Genomic DNA, 16,765 nt, shown 5'->3' on the forward strand with positions numbered 1-16,765 from the left:
CTGTTGACTGTTGAATTAACCAATGGAAATGCAGCTTTCAGAAATTTGAAAGCGAATCAAATCGTTTGGCACACATTGATGATCTTCAGCCATACTACTCAGTCTCCTAAATGCAGAAGTGTAAAGCTTCATCTGATTGGCTGATAAAATTGGCAGTTTTGATAATAACAAAGGTAACCAGAACATGACCCCTAAGCAGTCGCTGTCAGATCTTTATGTAGGACAGTGGAGTTCTGATTTTAATTAGAGGCAGAAGAAACGCAAGACTCAAACTCACAACCAGGGCAGGTCCAGGATTATTTCAGGGACTATTCAGTTTGAGAAGAGGTTCATTAATTTTGCCTAATAACTTTTTTCACTGTAAATTGTAGTGTTAAAAAGAGAAAATGGAGTTTGTCTGACCATTTAGATCCCCATTCCACCACAAAAATCCATCATATCCCAAATCCACATTTCCTGTCTTCAGAGGATCTGTTAGTCATAGAAAATCTGCTAAAAGAAAAATGAGATGTTTTACCATTACCACTAATACTTTCATTCTTTTTGCAGTATTTGACCACAGTAATTCCATACCACTCCAATCAAGGCCCACCAACATCAGAGCAATTGCAGATCTACATAAAAAGTAAGTCATTGCAGTACAAGGTATAATAATATAATAATGTATCTACAGTAAAACATGAATATGGGGAAGCTTTAGGTGCTACCTTAATCACTTAATTTCATCCTTCCTTCTTTACATCCTTATGTTTTATCTACAGTAAAACATGTTTATGGGGAAGCTTGAGGTACCACTTTAATCACTTAATTTTTTTCCCTAATTCTTTCTATCCTTATAAGAAAATTGTACCGATGATGTTTCATCGAAGGTAACAATTCACGTTGCACAAATTGTAAATATGTTATTTCCATATTTGTACAAACTGCTACTGTGTTCTCAAAGAGCATATCATCTTTAAGACATATAGAAGAAGCAAATTATTATTATCAGACTAAATCAAGATTTACTTCCAACCCAGACTGGATCAAAATTCTGAAATATGGTTGGGAACTTGTAATCATTTTCTTAAAATTTAGGTGATATTTACAAGTCAAAAATTTTTCAAGCAAGTTTTATCTTGACTTCAGGTTCCATTTGTAACATACTGGAGAGACAGCTCTTTGTGATATATTGTTTAGGTAAACCTGACATTTTAGAACACTCCAGGACATGATTAATTACAGTTTATATATATATATATATATATATATATATATATATATATATATATAATAACATGGACTTAGTACAGCACCTAATCTTTAGAAGCTCTAAGCACTTTACAATGTTAGTTAATACATAAAAACATAAAATGATGAGATTACAAACACAAGCCCCATGAAATTACAAAGCAAAAACATGCTGACAATAATTACAGATGTAAACATTATTATGCATTTAAGTCGGTTCTTGTAGTCAGAATAGGTGAGCTTTAAGAGTACGTTTGAATGCGATCACAACGTTCATATATCTGAGATTTACGGGTAATTTGTTCCATGAAGCTGGACCTTGGTAAGCAAGAGAAAGTTGTCTGCATGACTTTGTTTTAAAAGCGAGAACAATGAGAATGTCAGAAGAGGGGCTTAAGCTTCTTGATGGGGGTAGACATGGGTATGGTCAAATAGGTATATTAGACTGGAGCCAGTCAAACAGTCAATGAAATGTGGCATAGTGAACAGAGTTTGTGTTTGATTTTTGATCAAATGGGGATAGTAAGTGGAGGCTACAGAGCCGGAGGGGGGAGTTGTGTTCAGTTCATTCACAAAATTGCATATGGAACTGACTTATCTCAGCTCCAGATAAGCAGCCTGAATTTCCTATGATCATGACATGCTGGTGCAATAAAAGCATACTATCAAGAGTAGTGCCTATGTTTTGTAGTGTATAAATTTAAGTGTTAGCATTGCTGATACTTATTGTTTGATGTAAAGGATGTGAATGAGAAAGCCTTTGCATGGTGATCAGGACGGCTTCAGTTTTATCATCATTCATCTGCAGCTTACTAGATGTCATCCATGATTTCACATTGGAAATGCAGCTTTCTGTGCTTTGAATGAAAACTGAACCGAGAACAGAGCTTATTGAAACACCAAAATATAGATCAACTGGTCTGGAATGTTTTCCATTTACGGACACAATTTGTTTCCTATTGACAAAGTAGGGTCAAAGATCAAGCTTATGCACTCGCTCATTATGACCATGTTCCTATATGCATGTGAGACATTGATCATGACAAAAGAACTATAGAGAAATATCCACGCCTTAGAGATGAGATGTTATTGAAAATCTCGTACAGCACATCTCTAATGAGGAGGTGCACATTAGAATCCAGTGGACTATATGAAGATTTGCCTACCACTGTAAGCTAAGATGGTATGGTCATGTCTGTCAAAGACAATCCTACAGCGTGCAGAAAGAGGAAGAGAAAACAAGACAGACAAAAGAAGAGTTGGGAAAATAGCATCAAAGACTGTAACATATCAGCTTTGCAAAGTCCCAAAGAGCAATGGAGAATAGGGCAAAATGGAGAGATTGTCACAAAGTCATCAGTCGTATCCCTACAACCAGCTAATTTAGGGAGAAATGGAAAAAAATGAAAGCAATATTTTATTTGTGGAAATACTGTTAGAATTTTAAATATTAAAAAAAATATTGTAAAATACATAATCACTCCTTTAAATTTTCAGTTTTGCAAGCAATAAATGAAGACAGTCCCACAGTTCCAACACTACTCACAGACTACATTCTCAAGGGTGAGTCTCAAAATATAGTCAATTTAGCTTCATCATGTAAATCTGTGGTTTGTTTAAATAAGGCACAAAGCTACCTGTTAAGATGATTTTGCAATGAGGGCGTACTTCATATGTATCAAGGTTGTGTATCTTTGTCTTATATCAGGGTCCTGTATTCTTAATATATTTTGAGCATTTGGGGCATAAAATCTCAAATTTATAGTCTGAAAATGTTGACACTAGTAAGAATAATGGTAGAATCATAGAACTTCCAGCAGTGTTATGACTTTGGTTCTGTCACTATCATGTTTAATGTCAGTGGACTCGAAGCATTGTGTTTAATTTTGGGACATAAAATATGAAAGTGTTGAATTGGATGTTGCATCATCACTGCAATCATCATTATCATCACCGTTCAGTGAAATCAGCTCAAAATATAAAGTTTAATGTCAGGTATTCTGTCTTGTTCGGTTAAGGCCTCAGTACATTAGATAGATGCATGGGTTTACAAATATCATTCTTACACAAAAGTTATTATGCTTATAAGTCCTTCAAACATTTACTAAGCAGGATGGAAGGAACCTCACTTAAATTGATAAGGATAGGCACAGTATGAATCATACCTTTGGGAATAATTTCATGAATAAATATATTTTCTTTACAGTTTTGTGCCCGACATAATGGGTTACTGACAGGCACTTGACATACGTCCTGTGAACTTGGGATGCCACAGAATATTGAAGAGGAGGTTTTTAGCTACACTTGAAATATTTTGTACCTCTTTAATATGAACACTTGCTATAATGTATGCTTGAGTGATAATGTAAGTTGCAGTTGTGGAGTACTGTCTCTTGCAATTCATTTTTTCTTCAAATTCCTCTGATGCAAATGGACGTTTGCAGTGATTTTATAAAGGTATCTTAGAAATTATATATGTATATACATTCACTGTTCTTGAATGTTCAGATAAGTTATATTCTACAACTGTGATCAGTTTGACATAATTGACATGCTGGGCCAAATGTATTTACACAAAAAATTGAACTAGGATTATATATACAGAGTTGTATTGTCTTAGTTTACAGAAATTACAGAAATGGAAAAAGTGCAGCTCAAGGGCTCCTACCTGGTCAGAAAGTGGAATGATTTTAAAACAAAAAGGCCTCAAATATCTTACTTGTTTCTAATTTATGCAAGAAAATTCTAACATTTTACTATCAGTTGTCCCTGCTATGGGCCTGCTTGAGACAATATTTTTTAGTAGAGGTAATACATTACCTGCTACCATTGCATTGCTTTCCTTTTCTGAGTTCACAGTCCCCATTTAGAAGCTAATTATTTCTCCTCCAGTTGGTACTGGAAGGACAGAATTGAAAGGTTTCTGGCCAAGAATCAGTTACCTTCAGTAGCTCCACAACCTACTGAGATCCCCAGTCTCAGTTGTATCTGTTATGAGGATTATTTGGCTTCTTTTCTAGGGAAAAAACCAGGGTCAGAAATGCCTATTCTTACTTATTAAAGGTTCCTCTGATATTTCTGTAGACTATTTCCAGGTGGATTTTTCTAACTATAAAGAGAACTTATAAGCCTCTCAGTTAATTGGGCCTTTCTTCAAACTTACCAGTCCTTATGATTTTGCCACAAGTCCAATGAAAATTACTCTTAAATTATGGACTTGTGGAATAAAAGCAAAAACTTTAAAAAATTAGATTGTTTTTCTACAAATCCGGATAATTGGCTGGTATGTTTGATTTGCATGTTGGTTTCATGTTAGATTTAGCGGAGTTAATCATGCAACCAGACTAACTTTGCAGTAGTATCTCAGATGTTTTGAACTGCAACATTTTTATATGTAAAGCATCTTCATGATCAAACTGTTGATTATAGAAATTTTTTAAAATGCCATCCGACAGTGATATATGTTAAATGAAAGGGAAAATGTGCCTCTTAACAAGTACTATCAATCAGTATTGATTAATTAAAAGGAATATTCAGATTCTTGTGAATAAAAGCAGGAATTGACATGATTATGCTTATTAGACATCACCTGTCAATTTGAGTATGTCTCTTGGCAAGAGATGTGGTCACCACTGTTATGTTAAATTGAACGATTTTCCAAGAGTTACTTGAAGTTGAGAGAGGGAGCAACATGCCATTGAGTTGCAGTGGCATAACAACACATGGCACAACCTTCTACCAGCTAGAAATGGAGAATACTCCTACTTTAAGGGTAGACACATCATTTTTCTGTATCAGATTTGTCAAAGCCCACAGCTTGCCTCCTAAATTCAGTATTGCAACAGTAGCAAGTAGTGAATTATTGTTAATTAAATGTAGTTTGAGGGGGTCAAACTCATTTTAATTATACAATACTTACCTGGCTGTGACAAAGGAATAGGAATGGGATCATGTTCTTTTAATTTCTGGTACTAATTGAAGGAGGGAACAGTTAACTTGGAAGGGGGACTGAATCCCAGAAAAGGAAAACTTTGTAATAATAGCAGGTAAGGTAAGTATTACATAATTAAATTTAGGTTTACTCCCTCTCACTCACCCATGCAAAATACCTTTTCTTCCCTATATTGCTGTATTGGAAATGAATGCAAACGAGTTTTTGCCAAAAATTTAATTTACTCTTCTTTATGTTTTCTACCCATGATCATTCGCCACATGCTCTGGAATGGTGTCTAAGCTAATCAGAATTAGGAATTAGTAACACATTTCTGTCAGTCAGTAAAATTAATCGTCTCATACTTCTTTGGCGGGAAGCTAACTTCATTCAGTACACTAGCTTGGGGTGTGCTTATCTAGTCAATCTAATTTCAGATAGTTATCTTTTTATCTTATCTTATGGGTAGCATACAGACAACTTTATAATGCTAAGGATTAAAAATAAGAGTCAGCCAAGACTGAACACTGGTTAACGTTGAAAGGTTTTGTACAATCTGGTATCCAGTGTTTGTTTTAGTCTTTAATAGCTATTACATAAATTGTGGACATAATGTCTGAAATATTATTTTTGTTAAAAGAGCAGAAATCACGGTCAGATAAAACTTTTATGCATAAATGATGGTTTGATGAACTTTTACACATTTAAACATAAAAAAGTGTTTTCTACAGTTTGTGGATTTGCGTGAATCCCAATCAAAATGAATGAATCTACCCATAAGTACATGTTAGTGCGTGAAACTCTCACACAGTTGATTTGCTGTGAGCCAAATGAAACATAAAGTCTTAGTAATGTTTATTTAAGTGCTATAGCGCTTGATCATCCACCATTTTCAGCCTGTCCAAGTACGTGGAATGTTTTTATAAAACAGATTAAGCAAGAGTCACATTGAAGTGTCTGCTGATGCTTGATTTTCAAAATGGCGTTTGGCTGTTATGTCTGCTGTCACATGCAGTTGTAATTCATAAAACATGCACTGCCAGTGTCATAATACTTGATGCGGCCGTGTCCGTGATCGTGTCATAATGCTTGATGCTACTATCAGTGGTTGCATCATAATGCTTGACATTGCCATGTTAGTAATTGTAATCAACAGTTGCAGGTTTTACCTTATTTAGCATAATAATGTTTGGGAAATATACATGGTCTGCTCTTATCATTATAAAGGTGTCCCCCTCCACTCATGTTTGAATAAATTCCCACTTGTGAAAACCTCTGGAAATCCAGTAGAAACCACTAGGATGACAAGCTAAATGGGTTAATTATGGCCAGGTCTTTGGTAAGCAAATCGTAGACACTTATCAGAGTAAACAGTTCTAGCAGCATGTAACTGCCATCTATAAGATTGATTTTCAATATAAGCTGGCTGAAAAGTATCAGGCTACTGACCTACACATATCTGATACAGAATTACATTGAAAATAGATTGTTATGTTTGTGTAAGAATTACTGTTTATAATTTAATTTTTCTATATCTGTTATTTATCACTGTGTCCATTGTTAGTAATAATGTAATCTTTGTATGTTCATCATTTCTAGGTTAGCTTGATGTTTTGAATGAATGTGTTTTGCCATGTTTACATTTAAAACATTTTGACCAAGAGTGACAAATTTCCATATAATGCATTCATTGTCGCTTAAGCAGTTAATTATTGTGAAGTTGCTAATACATCCAGTATTGTTATGGCAATTGCCTAAAATGAAATAAAGTCTTTTTTTATGGATCAGTTTTCCTATTTGCATTGTGATGTACAGAAGAAAGCTGTGCATTCTGCCCCTAGATTTTATAATCTTATTGATGCATAATGTTTGAAACAGATCATACAGAAATTGGTTTTAGGCTTGAATAGTGAGTCACATGTCAGCAAGTAGATTAAGTTAAAACTAGATAGGTTATAATATAATGTCCATGTCAGAGCACTATATGTATTAATTCCAAATGAAAGAATGAGAAATACCAAGTGGTTTTAGATGCATAAAGTATTTATTGTTATTTGCCTAATTGTATGCACTATATAAATAATCAAACTGGTTAGAGTTATTATTTGTTCCAAACAGGAATTGAACCCATGTTGTGAGTAAAGGCATCCATCATCTAGCTCTTGTACACCAATGCACTAATCCACTTGCCCATGCTCAGCTAAATGCATAGACAATGTGGGTCCGTATTTTTTGGTTGAAGTTTTCCAGATTACAAAAAAAGAGTTCCATGGTTGACAGCTAGGTTACTTAATATTCCTTTCCTTGAAAGCAATGATCTTTCTTTAATTAACATTTTGCATTGTCATGTGTAGTTTTGTCTCCAAAAGACAATCATGTTCTGTTCCTGTAGGATAACAAGTGAAGTAATTATGTGTACATTTTGCCTTCTGTGGCTGATGTACATGGTGCCATATAGAGCTTTTCAAATAGTTAGTGTAATTATATAATCCTGCTCCCAATGTTGAATGTATACACATAAAACAACATTAATTATTTTGTGGATATCGTTATTTGTTTATAGTGTTACTGTTGTATGAGCCTTCATTTGAGCTCTGTATTATTTATATGAAGACATTGCATGTTATGATGATGTACATCTAAGCAATGCTAAGGACCTTTTGTCCTGTTCATGTATCACTCTTAATGGCCTTTGTAAATATTACAGTGTGTTGGGAAATTTCTGTGTTATTTTATTTTTTGTGACTTTTGTAAACTGGTCAAGAGGTTCTAAAAGAGAATTTTGTGGAAATTCACATTACAGTAAAATACATTTATCATGAAACTCAAGGGACTAACAAAATGCCACTTTATACCTTGTGTATGTTTTATGTGCAAAGTGAGTTGGTGATGGGGATGCTCAGATTTCATTATAGTCAGTAGATATGTTGACACATTGTGTAATAATGCCCTTGCAGTAAATCAGTCTTGTTATGCACAACAAATTACAATAGAAATGCACAAAACAAAGTTAAAATTCTGGAGAATAATATGAAATATTTGTCTCCTTGAAACATATTTCCTGTCTATGGAGTAGTTTCACCAAGAGACATCAGATCTATACTTGTTTCCTTTTTCAGTCTCAGTCATGTCCAGGAAACCTTTTTTTAAATACAGTTCTGATGATTGTCACAATCTCTTCATCATCAGTTAAGAGGATGCGATCAATTGTAATGCAGTCAGAGCTCTACTAATCACATGACACAGTGTTGAAAATAACCTCAAATCATGTTTGGTGGTATCTTCAGGTTAGTTGATGGTAAATCTTCACACAGAAAAGATAATGAAAGAGACATCTGGTGACTCTTGTATTACTTATATCTTCCAGCTGCCATGATCTACTCTGAACTAACAGACCTTAGCCAAATACTGAAAGTTTCAACCCTTTGATAGGTTACCCCAATTCAGAGAATAGCGACAGCTTTGAAGTTATGTGTACTGTAATCTCTGTTCCTACAATCTATTTGTTATTAAATTTATATCAGTTTTTGTATATCATGAGGAATGTGTATGGACACCTGTAAAAACTGTCATTACAGATAAATTAGATATTTAAAGAAGAGGCGATATAGATCTTGACAACTATCAGTTCTTTTTTCTCATGAATTAGATCATAGTGCAGTTGTGCATATTGATTTTTTTGACATCTCAGCATGGATTCATTCATCCCTATGTGATCAAGTAGGCATTGGACAAGTTGGCATCAGTATCAGTTTTTAAAGATCATTCCCTGTTTAATATGAAATTTCCTTGCAAGCACAGAAACAGCATTCAGAACACACCAATCTGCATGTTATAACTGAATTTCATTATGTTCGTCTTGCTTTATCTTCAATGTGTTGCATAAAGGAAAGAAATAATGGTATTATAATAGAATTCTTGTGATAAGTAGATTGTACTGTATGAAAGCTGTTAATCTGTCTTTCAAAGAATATTGCCAGATAGCAAAATTTTAATTACATAGATTTTCTCAGTAAGTGGAAAATCGTGAAATTTAGACAGTTCAGAAAGTTCCCAACACATAATATTTATAGGGTTTAAATAAATATTTGAAAATTACTTCTTATGGAATTGCAGCATGCATTTCTGTTGTAGTTATGACAGAGAAAATTGCAGGAATTTTTTGCCTTACAGTTAATTTCTAATTTCAGTAGGTTTTGCAAACAGTTCATGTTACTTCTAGCTATGATCATATTAAGTCCTGTTAAATAAATAAATTCATGTAAAAAAATGTACAGAACACATATTTATATGGCCAGTGTCTTTGTTAAAGCTTTGCAATTGAACTGTAATTTTTAAACACTATTTTTCATTCAGTTTGCTCATTATTTCTGTAATAATTTTTACTTATATTGTATCATGTGAAATTTGTGATGTTTTTGCTGTATTTTAGAAAACCATTGTACTGTTTACAGTTTTGACTTTTATCAATCTTATCAAAATACAAGCTCAGAATCAAATTAGAAATCCAGTCTATATATAGACAGATTTGTAACAAATTGTACTTCAGTGTGATTGTTGTATAGGATTGAAATCAGATGGATTTGTCAATTTGTTTTCAAATTAAACATTTAGGGATTGAAGGTTTATTTGTATAACTCTAGACAATTGCAAAGTTATTTATGGCTCAATTTAAATGATACCATTGAAATCAAATACCTATGGTATTAAAACAGATATAATGTGAAGTGGGTATTTTGTATGCTCTTTATTTATGGTTCTTTCAAGGAGCATCCCAGCTTTGTATGTTATGAATGTTTTTTGATTTAGAAAAAAAAACATTTTCTTCTAGATAGGCAAGATTTTTGGAAGGGTAAGAAGCATTAAGTATTTAAGTTTACCAACTTTTAAAGTTTTACATTTTACTTTGTCGAATATTTTTTTTGTTACTACCGTATTATTTGGAGATTATCTAGTTATACATTATTTTAGTGAATATGATTTTATTTACAAAAGATACATTTACATAAATAAAAACTTCATTTACTATCAAAAGCTTTCACCTCTGGCTAAAAAAGTTTGAATTAGCAATCATTTACACTGAATATTAGTTAGCATTGTTCATCAAATCAGATTATATTAAAAATGGGGATTTTTTAAATAGATTTAAACATACTGAAGATTATGTAATTTAAGTGGAACATTTTTACAATAATACCAGTTGATTTTTTTAATTTTCAAAACTTCTTTGAGACAGGGTCTGTCCTTCAACATTTGTCATAATGATGTTTATTTTAGTCAGTTGTAATATCATGCCTGGAAACAGAATTATTGAGATTTTCTTTTTTTGTTTTCTTTATTTTTGTACATGTCCATATATGCATGTTGAATTTTCTATTTTGTAATTAACATATAATTTGAGTTTTCAGCCATGTACATCAAGTATTAGATCTACCTAACAGTTGAATTGCACTGTTCATTTTTTAAACACCCACACACACATTTTTCAAATACACCTGATTGTTCCTTATACTGTAACTAGATCAAATAAATCCTTTCTCCATCAATAATACTCAGTTGTTTAATTGCAGTCTTTGTAATAAATGTGCTTCTGCTTCCACAATTTTTAATGACTTTGTGCAAATCAATTTTTATACATCTATCCATTTATACATTTACCCATCTGAGCATACATTACGTATTTTGTTTGTGCACAATAACAGAAGTTTTCGACTATCTTCAGTTACTGAAGTTTATGGGTGGTTTGCACTTGGGGTAAAGTCTAAGGAAAAGAGCACTGCTGCTTTTAAAGAACACAAGCAGTTTCTGTACAAGAACATTAATTATACATTACAGACCAAGGTCAAACATTATGTATAGTTTGCACATGGGGTTGGTATGGAAGCCTAATGATTTGGGGGTCAAAAGGTCAAAGATGAAGGTTACAATAACAAAAAGAAAAATGGTTTCTGCACAAAATTTCCGTTCTCTACCATTTACTCTCACCAAAGTTTGTACATGACTTGCACGTTGGGTAAAAAAAGAAGCCTATCAGTTTGGGAATCAAAAGGTCATTGGTCAAGGTCACCGACTGAAAAAGGCAAAATGTGTTGTTTTTTTCAGCAAAGAACTTTAGTTCTAAACCATTTATCTTAACCAAAGATTCCGGAGGACTTGAAGGCATGAAAGCGGCCTATTGATTAAGGAAGTTCAAAATGGAGGTAATTGTATAATGTATTGTTCAGGGTAATCTTGTTACTTTTCATGTCTAATCATAGTACGACCGATATTTCGGAGTGGACACGCATAATAAACATCATTCCGTTTAAGGATGTCCACTTTTATAAAATCAACTCTATGCAGCTCAAAATAAAATGATTATTATATTATGATGTCACTTCGTATCTAAGTATATCATAGTACTATGAACTCTAGGAGAGATTAGACCCAAACTGACATGGTTGTGACTTCTGTATTGTATTAAATGATGAAAAAGTAAAAATACTTATACAAGTGGAGCAATCACAGTAACAATCCTGTGACAGAAGCTGATGTTAACAAAAGTGTATGAGCCCTTGGGAAATCTTAGTGATTGACGATCTGCCAAAAATTGGCCTCACAGTACAAAGCGGATGTGACCTCAAATGATGTGTCAAACAGGACCAATTCACTTGCAGACATACATTTCTTTGTGCATTTGATGAGAGGAGACTATGGTCTTCATGCTCATTCAGTTTTCTTGTAAAGACTGCTGACAGGGTACTTTTCATGTACTTTTGTGTAATGACACATACTTAAAGATAGCCATTACGTTACTAGTAATGCAAAGAAATACATACCAGCATACACATTTTGAAGTGATTGGGATCACTTTCGTCAAATGTGAAATTAAATAGTGGAACATTTAACAAGCAGTCAGCCTTAAATTAGGTTTTCTTTTTCTGGGTTCACAAAATACTTAGAATTTTTTGTTTCTTTTTTTATCTACCATTTACTGAGGTTGGATTTTGATAAAAGTTTGTGTATAATACTAATATTAAAATGAAAATTCAGCTAAACCCATCTGCCTACATAAGTAACTCTTAGTCCAGTGTATTTTTTGGAACGTCAACATTTGATGAAAGGAGAAGTCATTTCATACAAACATACTAAAACAGGACTTTCAGGCATTTTTCAATTTTCTTTTGGTACTTCTCTCATGTGAAAATAATTTGTGACAGATCTTGAAGTTTATCAGTCGGGTTGCACTTCCACAAAAATTGTTATTACTTATTGACCATTTTGTTCATAATAACTGCATCAGAGACCATGTTCCTGTTAATGTGTATTAATAGTGGTATGCTAAATAATGTGTCAAGAGCTCAGGGTCATGGCTTTGGCAGTTTTTTCCTTTTATATAAATAGTTGCTGATTTTGGCCACTGACATGCACAAGTGGGTTTTGTGACCCAACTTTTTATTATTTTTGCCTGTTGTATTTTAACAATGTGAGAGTACATATAAGCAGATGTATAGAATCTGGTCATTGTCATTTGTACATGTTAGACAAGATTCTTAGGAGATTGCCTTCCTATGCTGTCAGTATTTAAGTAGCCTTGTAAAAGTTGTGAGTTCTTTTTATTGCATATTATGATGTTATTATATGATGTGCTCATGAGAATAAAACTAAAGTGGATCTTTCTCATCTTTTTATCCCCCTTCTGAGGTGCAGGGTGGGATGGTAATATACATGGTGCAGTAGTGATATCAGTCTGTCTGTATATAAGGTGATCTCCGCATCATAACTTTACATTGATCTTGGGGGTTTTTCCCCCCTCAAAAATCAATGGTTAGAGGCAGAAGCCTATCAGTTGAGGGCTGCTATGTCCAAAGCCAAGGTCACTAAAGGTGAAAATATCATTTTTCTTTATGCATGCATCAAGTTTCCATCCCACTTAACAGGCTACATTTGAGCAGGGTCATCTCCCTTATCCCTTTAGGCAGAGAAATGAGAGGTCGACGTAACTGGATTTTTCCTAATTAAGTTTCCTGGTTACAGTTTTCATCACGCTTGATATGTAGCACACTCAGGAAGAGACATCTTGCTCTTGATTATCATGCCTTGAAGGCCAATGTCAAGGTCATTAGACATAAATGTAATTCTGGGTTACACATGAAATGTCCACTTCATATTTTACACAGCCATTGTGTTTCTCAACTTCAGTTCATTACACTTAGGAAGTACAGGTCCCTGTCAAGTCTGGTCGATAGATCAAAGGTCAAGATCACTGGGCATATATTTCCCACACCATTTTTTAAAATCGGTTTCATTGTTGCAGTACACTTGCAAGAGGGCAGCTCCCTGTCTATTCCAAGGTCAATCAGGGTCACTTGCTGTGAAATTACATTCTTAGTTTCTGCACAATACAAGGAGTGCTCTGTACAACAAAGTTTTTATTAGCACCAAACAAAGTCACCAGTGTATCACCTCAGAGTACTCCTCATGCACTGCTACACACTTTCTTTGTCTGATTATTCAGTTATTAGCACTAAATGTCAGTTGTTTGTTCATAAACAGGAAACTTCACCCCAAACTACTGTGCAGCTTTCAAAACCATGTCCATCAGAAAATCTTTGATAAGGGGATCTAGCCACACACAAAAAAATCACTTGGAGCTAAATCAGGGCTGTATGTTTTCAGTTTGGATGTAGATTTATGTACCAGTGCATCGTCTTGAAGTAGATGGATACCTCAAGTAGTGTTACACAGATGATTCATTAGTGTTCCACATCTGTTGGCAACTCTTTGGAGGCATAATAATGTCGAGTGCCTTTTGCATTGAAAATTAATGCTTAAAGAATTCTCCGCTGTCTTCCTTATTGGGTAATTTGAGGCCTTCATTCATTTTCTCCAATCAAAACTTTTATTATGTTCTCTTGATTCAGGTTAAACAAAGCAAACCCATGACAATCATTCCAACATTTCAAGGCTGCTCATTTCATGTAGCAAGTAGTTGTTCAGCGATTTTAATTGAAGTCCGTCTTGATCAGCCATCAACGAATGTGGGAATCCATCATGCACAAACCTTTCTGAACTTAACCGATTGTTCATTATATTAGAAACAGCCTGTAATAAAATAAATATCTTCCATAATGTACTGAATATCTTCATCAATTGCTAGGGTCACTGCAGCCACTTCCCACTATATTCATAATAACTCGCGTCATCTTCTACAGATTCCCAACCATCTTAAAGCCATGAAAACACCCTGAAATTGTAGGCTATGGCAGTGAAATATATATATGTAACTTCACTGTTGGCCTTGGCACGAGTGTACAATATTGGATTTTACAATGTGTGTGTAACTTCACTGACATGAGTGTACAGTATTGGATTTCACAATACATGCATGACTTTACTGTTGGCCTCGACACGAGTGTACAGTATTGGACTTCACAATATATGTGTGACTTCACTGTTGGCCTCGACACGAGTGTACAATATTGGATTTCACAATATGCTCCTTGTTAAGTAGTAGAATTGATGTGCTCCAACATTTTTAGGTCAGTACTGTTACTTTGTGTAAATTTGTAGATGGCAAGTTAGTTTTCTCAATTGTTTATGGCAATTAAAACAAGCACCATTGACTGCATAAGATTTTTTACATTTAAAGAATGACAAGGCAACTAATAATTATTCATGACTGCTGAAGACCAATACAAGCTTCATGCAGTAAAGAATCATTTTGTATCCATTCTCCATCTCTTATTGATGCATGTATTGTCACAGAAAAGTATTGCTGCATCGTTTAACCCCTAATTTCTACAAGCACTTTACGGGTGAATGGCAAATTATAGTTACATATGGCGCAGAATACAGTTTCAAATGTGCGACTTTCGATTAATTTGCAGCTCCTACATCACCACTTTCCAAATGCGTCAGTTCTTACAAATTTTGTGCCAAACCCACACCCTGGAAGCATTTTTGGAAAGCCAGATCCAAATCATAGATGTAATCCAGATTTTACTGCAACAATCATATCTGCAATGTTTGCTTTTATTCTCCAAAATCTGTATTCAAGTCATTTTCACAAGACTAGCAGTCAAAATGTAAGGGTTGTCGAGTCTGTACCGGACACCAAATTGGTCCCTTTTTCATTTAGGACCAACTAGATGTCATTAGAAGTATATTCATGAACACAACCACGAAGGATAAACAGCAATAACAATTATGTCAGTGTGGCTGCAGTGGTTACCATCAGATTGGCACCATTTGTATTTCAAACTAGTGAAAACCCTATGTTGACATTACATTCCATTCAGGAGAAGCAACAAGATTCTGCAGATGGTGTGTGTGATTTGGATTTTTAATGTAATTTTAACAATTTTCCAGTCATACCACTATGATGTCTGCAGCATGGCAATTTATAGTGATATGTAGCACTTGGGCATCAGGTCGCCAACATGTTCCACCCAGTCACATCATTCCAACACCAGGCCAACCAGTCCTAACATTAACCTCAATGCTGAGCGCCTAACAAGTACCATTTTTATGTCTTTCGTATTACTCTGCTGGGATCTGAACCAGCAACCTCCCGTGTCTGAGGTGGAAGCTCTTCTAAACACTAGGCCACCGGAGCAGTGCTACAGAAGATGGACAATGTGGCAGCCATATTGGACATCCAAGCAGCAACTATTTACAAAACTACCCCCTGCCACCATAACAATATGATGCAATAAAAGATGCCTTTCTTGCCATATCAAGTTTTTCACTTTAAATGCACATTTTTTAAATATCACTCAACAAGTCTCTCTCAAAGGGATTGATGCTCTACTGGCTGAAAGAATTTCCAGCAATTACAAAACGAGATTATTTTCTTCTTACAAGTGCAACTGTCAAAACCATCTCTGATATTTATGACAGACATCACAAGACATCTTCAGACTTGTTGCTTTGGAGAAGTAATGAGCAAGATTTTCCACATGGCCATCTCAGTATCATACTGGTTCTCAGATTTGCACTATTCCATTTAGGAAAAACTAGACATCACAAGTCTTTTGGTGAAAGTACAATATGACGAGCCATGCAGAAGTAGTGATCACAAGATGGCCACTGTAGAAGCAAGATCATGTCAGATTTGCATCCAGTTCATAATGAACCACCTCGACTGTAGAAAGTCCCCCCCCCCCCCCCCCGAGTTGAAAAACCAATTATAATCCTTCATGCAGGAGTAACAACAGCAATTTCAAGATTTTTGTGTGGTAGCCATATTAGAATACAGCTTAGCACCAATTTCATTTAGGTTCAATTTGACATCACATGTAGTCTTTATGAGATATCTTAGCAAAACCCCTATTTTGATACTACTACTACTACCCATTCAAGAAAAGTAGGCATTAGATTCTCACTCGAGTCAAACTGTTCATCCTACTGATGTCCGAGAAGCACTAGTTTCATTTTGAACAAACTAAAATATAGAATGAATGTGCATCTAAAGTTTCAGGACAATTCAAGTGAATTAAGGCGAATAGCATTAAACTGTTCTATTAAACCGCAAGTCAGACAAGAGACCATCCCCAACTCTCTTCTGATCTATATATAACCAAGAACCCTGGAAAACCCAGGGAAGAACCACCGACCCACGAG

The 16,765-nt window shown here is 34.6% G+C and overlaps 1 protein-coding gene across 1 annotated transcript in view; it reads left to right on the forward strand.

Annotated features, from left to right (window-relative positions):
• The window catches only part of LOC149804353 (fasciculation and elongation protein zeta-2-like), a 94,940-nt gene extending 82,126 nt beyond the window's left edge, over positions 1-12,814 (forward strand). Inside the window, exons 6-8 of the mRNA XM_089939330.1 lie at positions 550-625; positions 2,728-2,793; positions 3,437-12,814. Of these exons, the coding sequence (XP_089795456.1) occupies positions 550-625; positions 2,728-2,793; positions 3,437-3,453 (159 nt within the window). The 3' untranslated portion in view covers positions 3,454-12,814. The remainder of the gene's footprint in view (positions 1-549; positions 626-2,727; positions 2,794-3,436) is intronic.
• The last annotated feature ends 3,951 nt before the right edge of the window (positions 12,815-16,765 follow it).

This window comes from Sinohyriopsis cumingii, chromosome 2 (genome assembly GCF_028554795.1).
Source record: "Sinohyriopsis cumingii isolate HCF-2022 chromosome 2, ASM2855479v2, whole genome shotgun sequence".
NCBI classification, from domain to species: Eukaryota; Metazoa; Mollusca; class Bivalvia; order Unionida; family Unionidae; genus Sinohyriopsis; species Sinohyriopsis cumingii.